Source organism: Suricata suricatta, chromosome 9, assembly GCF_006229205.1.
Source record: "Suricata suricatta isolate VVHF042 chromosome 9, meerkat_22Aug2017_6uvM2_HiC, whole genome shotgun sequence".
Classification (NCBI taxonomy): Eukaryota; Metazoa; Chordata; class Mammalia; order Carnivora; family Herpestidae; genus Suricata; species Suricata suricatta.
The window spans coordinates 139,953,261-139,959,429 of NC_043708.1; the positions used below are offsets into that span (position 1 = coordinate 139,953,261).

A 6,169-nucleotide genomic window follows, 5' to 3' on the forward strand; every position below is an offset into this window, starting at 1 on the left:
GGGCGCGCGCGGGGCGGGCTCCTCCCGCCTCCCGCGGGGTCGCGCCCCACACCCCTTCCCGAGCTGCGCGCGGACGCGCCGGCCACGGGAAGCCTCGGCACCCCGGCACCGCCGTTCAGTAAGTGCCAAGTGCATTCGGTGCGATCCTGCGGTTTCTGTTGTCCCGGTAGTTTAGGACGGAGAGGGGAAGGGTTGGAAGCAGTTGTCGGCTCTGAGTTGGTAATGGTTGAGGCCGGACGCCGAGCGCCTGCGGGCTTGTTATGCCACGCTGCTTTAGAATACGTTTGAAATGTTCCTTGACAAATGGTTTTTTTTTTTTTTTAAAGAAGAGAAACACCAAAAAACGAGGCTTTGAAATGGAGCCATCAGAGAGGCACCTGAGCTCCCGCCCCCCTACTGGCAGAGCCTACTTCTCCCAGTGTCTACACCTGTGCTGCCCCGGGGTTTGCGGTGAGCAGGCCGGTCCTCCAGACCCCTACCAGGGCTGGGGTCGGGCACCTGCAGGTGAGTCCAGAATGGGTTGCTTACCCACACTGAAAGCAAACAAAAGGAGACATTGTGCAGGATTCAGAGAATGTAAGAATTGGGGCCAATCTCTCAGGCCCCCATTTAGAGCATTCTCATTCTCTGGGGGGAAAAACCCTTCATTTGGAAAATATTGCAAATCAGATAAACAACTAGGGACTTGTACCCAGTAGATATAAAGAACCCTCAAAACTCAGAAGTAAAAATAGGTGTGAGGGTCTTGATGGGGGTGCAAATGTTCTAAAATTGGATTGTGGTGATAAACATTAAATCTCATTGAGTTGTACAGTTAAAACGGGCAAATTTTATTATATGTACGTTATACCTTCGTAAAGTTGTTTTTAAAATCTCAACACTAAGAAAACTGAAACCCATGAGCAAAATAAGAATTAGACACCTCACCAAAGAGGATCTACATAGGCAAAAAAAAAAAAATCACATGAAAAGATGTTCAGTATCAGCCTGGCTGACACATGACTTGACACGCACTGCGATGGCGGAAATAAAGCAATACCGAGTGCAGACGCGGGCCCAGAGCGGCTCTCTCCCTCGTAGCTTACTGCTGGGGACAGAAACCACACGGCTGCTCCGGGAGGGAGTGTGACAGAGTCCGGGCAGGTAGGCGTACATTCCCTGCACCACCCAGCGGTCACACTCCTGGGGACTTATCTGGAGGAATGGCGACTTGACTTCACACAAGCCCCTGCACATGGGTGTTTATAGCAGCTCTGTCCATAGTTGCCCCAGCGCACTCACAGGACGAGTGCTACTCAGACAGACGGTGGCTGCGGGACACAAGCTGCTTGCTCTCCACACATCACGCGGCCTGTGACTCGTCTCCAAAGGACCAAGCCAGTGATGGAGAGGCGTCCTGGGTCGCCAGGGAACCGGCAGGGAGGGAGGCGATGGGGTGATGGGTCTCTCCTATGTCCTCATTATACGAATCTACATATGTGTTAACACTCAGAGAACCATACATAGAAAGTCAATTTTATTGAGTAATTTAAGAAATGGAATTTTTAAAAGTCCTCCTCAATTCGGCAGATACTTTAGGAGCCAGTCAGGCACCAGGCATGGGGCAAAAGCAGTATGTGGGAGGATCAGGCCGAGCATTTGAGAGCGAGACCCTGAACCCGGCCTTGCTAGAAGGCAGGACGTGACCAGGGCTGTGGAGAGGGCCATTCGTTCAGAAGGGGAACCAGGGGTGGCTGCTCAGAGGACGGGCTTCTGGGCCTGAAGGAGGAATAGGACTCATTCATTCACTCAACAAACATTTATTAAGCACCTCCTGCGTGCTGAGCCGTGTCCTAGGCCCTGGGGATGGGGCTTGAAGATGAAGGCCCAGGTTCCTGCTCCGACAGAGCTCACACTCTAGTGGGTGACGTGTGGACAATGAACCTAGCAGGGCTCAAGGCAGCTGGGGTGACGGGAACAAAGGGTGGACCTGAGCAGAGCCCTGGATGGCGCAGCCACCGCAGGAGCTGGGAGGCTCAGGGAGGAAGGTCTGGGTAGAGGCTACAGCAAATGCGAAGGCTTTGAGCCGGGAGGGTCCAGCAGTGTGGAGAGTCTGCGAGAAGCCCAGTGGGCCTCGTGCACTGGGGGAGTGGAGGACGGTGGGGTGAGAGGTGGGCCGGGACATGGGGAAGGCTCCTGGCACACAGCGGGTGCTTCTCTGGTCTGTGTCCTGAAGCCCCGTGCGGGGAAGGAGACTGGCCTAATTCCTTCGGCCGAGGTTTGCCGGAGCCCCTCCAAGGCCTTCAGGGAGGACAGTCCAGGGCTCCCATCCTGGCCTCCCCTGGCCGTGGCTGTTTGATGCGGCTGATGGACTCCTGTACCTGGGGCCTCGTCAGCCATCACTCAGGAGGAAGCAGGAGACCGCCCACCTGGCCGCTCAATCGTCTCACTCCGTAACCCTGGGGCCCTCGGGCATGCAGGGCAGCTTAGGGCCCCTCAGAAGGCGTGTGGGTCTGGAAGAGGGGAGGGAGGAAGAGCCCCACTGTGCCGAGCACACACACAACCACAAAGACCCACAGGAACAGCCGGTCCACCACCATGGCCACGTACTTCCAGTCCTCAACGACCTGCAGGCAGACAGAGGGGCTGGTTACGGGTGCCCAGAACTCCTGCTCCCACTCCTTCACTCAAGTTGGGCCCTCACCCGCCCCCCCCTCACCCCCCCGCGGCTGGTTGGGTCACCTCACTGCCTCTCAGGTCCTCCATCCCCTCCCCCCAGCATTGCAGGGCCCCCAGGCAGTCCAGGAAGCCAGGGATAGAAGGGTTATTAAGACCACACATTGTGACTTGAGAACCGAATCTGTTATAAATAAGAGGGACGAAGCCCAGGAATGCAAGGCCCTATCTCTTATTTTCACCCAGAGCTATGTGGAGGGCAGGGCAGTGGGGCCTGCAGGACACCTAGACACCTGCTGCTTCATCGGCTCAGTAGTTCCTGTGATTGGGGCCCAGCCTCCCTCTGCAGCCTCCAGCCTCCGCCTCCGCCTCCGCCTCTGCTCCATCTTCTTTGGCCGCAGTGGGGTGTGGGGCTGGCAGGAGCCTGCTGGCCTCCAGAGGCACCACCACCTTTGCCTCGGGGACCCAGCAGCCTGCGCTGTCCCCCCGGAACCCCTCTCCAGGCCCCAGCTCACGCCCTTGCCCATGAGGCCACTCTGCCTGTCTTCCCTGCTGGAGGGCGGCCTAATGAGAACTCAGCAGAGCTCTGGGGTTGGAAACGTGGCCAGTAGCAGACAAGCTGACGTCAGTGACCCAATTTGTCCAGGTGCCGTCAGTGGTGTGCGTCTACCCTGCAGAACAGTCCTGTGTCAAGCAGCTCCCACACTGCAGCCACACTCAGTGCTGCCTGTCCCCAACCCCAGCAGCTCCCCAGGTGGGCTCTCCTCGGCTTTCTTGGGCTTTGTTCTGACAGCCCTGGTTTCAGATGACTTCTTTTTCAGTGTGTGTGTGTGATTTCCCCTCTTTTTATATTTGTGTGCTATTTATAGTGACCAGTTGGTCACCAGGCAGGTGGATGAGCTGAGCATGAGGTGCACAGCCTGGGCTGGCTTCGGGGTGGCCGTGCTCCGGAAGGGAAGAAAGCCCAGGCCTCAGAACGTCGGCCACCCCGTAAGTGCACCGTGTGCTCGGTGCAGGGCAAGGAAGTTTAAGGATGTCAGAAAGCTCTGCATGTGGAGCTGTGTGACCCCGGGCAAGTCCGTGAGGGGCTCTGAACCTAGCTTTCCCCATTGTGCCCTGAGGTTTGAGTACATGCCACTTCCCAGGGATCCTGTCAGCCCTGGCAGAGCCCCTTGGGTGTGCTTACAGCTCAGTGAACCGGCGATGGTAATTATGGGGGGTCCTGCCTGGCTGCTCCCCACAAGAGGCTTTTAATTAATGGAATTAGAAATGGCCAGAGGGCCCAGAGTGTCACGGGGGGAGTGGGGCCTTTAGAAGAGAGAGCTCAGGGCCGGTGCACGGGAGACAAGTGCTTCTTGACCTGTGTGTGCACACGGACCCCTGGGCTCTGAGCTAAAATGCAGGCTCTGGATGCCTCCCGCATAGGCCCAGGCTCACTCCGAACATGGGTCTGGGTGGGGGGTTGGCCCCGAATTTTGAAAAGTCACCCAGAGGTTCTCACTTAGCCAGCAGGGCCCCATGCTGTGTATTAATATCCGGGACCCAATACATTAGGAGATGCTGGGCTACCCAATGGTCTTAAAGGAAGCACAATCAAGTTATTTTTTTGGCAAGTGAAAGCGGGTGGTCCTCTGGATCGTCTGGCCCTGGACCGTGCAGCTCGCGGGATCTGCTGAACACACAGGTCCTGCGTGAGCAGGGCCGGGCTGGGCCTGGAGCCGTGTTTCTCACGCCCCAGGACCCCAGGCAGAGCAGCGAGGAGCTCACGCTCACAACCTGCATTCTGTCGGTCATGGTTCTCTTTTTTCTGTTTCACAGTGTGATTCTGGAGTTTTCCCGGCCGGCTCCTGTCTCCCCGCACTAGTGGAAACCAGGGCCGTCCCTGGAGAAAGCCGCCGGAGGGAGGTGAGAACAGGGCGTGCGTCTGTGTGTGTGCAGCTGCACGCCTGTTGTACGGGCCTGTTCATTCTGCTCTGGAATGTGTTCTTCGCAGTGTGGGGACGTGTGTGACAATCTCCAGCCATTGCCATCACCATCTGTGCTCAGTTGTTACAGGATCATCCTGTGAAGTGTCATTTGTTCCGAGCAGTCATTTGAGATACCTATGCTTTAGTGCCTGTTGCTCTGTCCTGTGAGAGTCAACTTCACCGGTTTTTAAAGTCTTTTTAAATTAAAGACTTTTTAAAGTCTGTAATTGTCATCACCCTACTTGACATTATTACATTATTAATGCAGCAATAACATTTTAATGGATGTTTCTGTACTCCTAAAAGCCCTAATGTTTGTAGGGCTTCCGGGCAAGCCGGCGGAGGATGGGAGCCAAGGCCCTTGGTGTCCATCAGGCCCTTGTCCCTAAGGGACTGACTTGGGTCCCCCCCTGCCCCGTCCCCCCTCCCCCCACCCCCGCCCTAGGGCTTTCTCCAGCATGGGGCTGCTGGCTTCGCAGCCTAGGGCACAGCCTGGAAGGATGGGGAGTTAAGGCCCCGGGGCCGCCCTCAGCCCTGGGGGTGGGCGCTGATGCGCTGGAGGCCACCTGCGGACTGAGCCCCCCAGAGCCGGAGCCGGAGCCTGGCTGTAACCAGTAAGCCCCGCCCACCCTCCGCAGTCTCCTCCTCACTTGCTTCCTGAGCTCACTTCTCAGGTAAACCATGCCCTGGCCCTCACCTCGGCGTCTGCTTTTGGGGACACCGAAGCAAACAAAAAGGGACCCCTGGTACTTCTTTCCTCTTTCCCAATGCATGAAGCTGTGATGAAACTCGGGTCAGTTTGGGGCTCCATACTCCAGCCCCCCGGCGAGTGAGCTGCGGGGAGTGGGGAGCTGGCGGGGGACAGGGACTGGGCTAGGGACTTACGCTCTGGTCTCGGTCGTCACTCTTCATATGCTGGGCAATAAAGCTGACGCCCTCCAAGGCCTCCTGCACATCCTGCTGGAACCTCCCGGAAGACCTCCACCGGAAGTCCCGGGGCAGGCCGGCCGGGGACTTGGGGGCCGCAGAGGCAGGGTTCACAGAGGGCGTGGGGTTCCCACAGAGGCTGGAGGTGCTGGCAGCCTCAGAGCGGGTGAGGTGAGGCCGGCTGGGCCCGGGGGCCCGCGAGGGGCTGCCGTGCGGGCGCTTGAGGAACAGGAAGGTGGGCAGCTGGTGTAGGAAACAGCGGCGGACCCAGGGCGCCATGGTGTGGGTGCTGGGCGAGCGGTGGTGCACGTTGAGCACACACACGCTGGTGACGATGGAGAAGGTGACCAGCACCATGGTGAACATGAGGTACTTGCCGATGAGCGGCACGTCCAGCGAGGTGGGCGGCACGATCTTGGAGATGAGCAGCAGGAAGACGGTGAGCGCCAGCAGCACGGAGATGCACAGCGTCATCTTCTCGCCGCAGTCGGACGGCAGGTAGAAGACGAGGATGGCCAGCGAGGTGATGAGCACGCAGGGGATGATGAGGTTGATGGTGTAGAAGAGGGGCTTGCGCCGGATGATGAAGTCGTAGGTCACGTCCACGTAGCTGGGGTCCT

General features: G+C 57.9%; 2 protein-coding genes across 2 annotated transcripts in view; one reads left to right on the plus strand and one right to left on the minus strand.

Moving 5' to 3' along the window:
• Positions 1-1,783: 1,783 nt before the first annotated feature.
• Positions 1,784-6,169, minus strand: part of CHRNB4 (cholinergic receptor nicotinic beta 4 subunit) — a 16,361-nt gene continuing 11,975 nt past the window's right edge. The window contains exons 6-7 of the mRNA XM_029951967.1: positions 5,508-6,167; positions 1,784-2,606 (exon numbers count right to left, since the gene is read on the minus strand). Of these exons, the coding sequence (XP_029807827.1) occupies positions 2,466-2,606; positions 5,508-6,167 (801 nt within the window). The 3' untranslated portion in view covers positions 1,784-2,465. The remainder of the gene's footprint in view (positions 2,607-5,507; positions 6,168-6,169) is intronic.
• LOC115301945 (voltage-dependent N-type calcium channel subunit alpha-1B-like) overlaps positions 4,533-6,169 on the plus strand; it is a 100,558-nt gene continuing 98,921 nt past the window's right edge. Inside the window, exon 1 of the mRNA XM_029951968.1 lies at positions 4,533-4,560. The gene's annotated coding sequence lies outside the window, so the exon portion shown is untranslated. The remainder of the gene's footprint in view (positions 4,561-6,169) is intronic.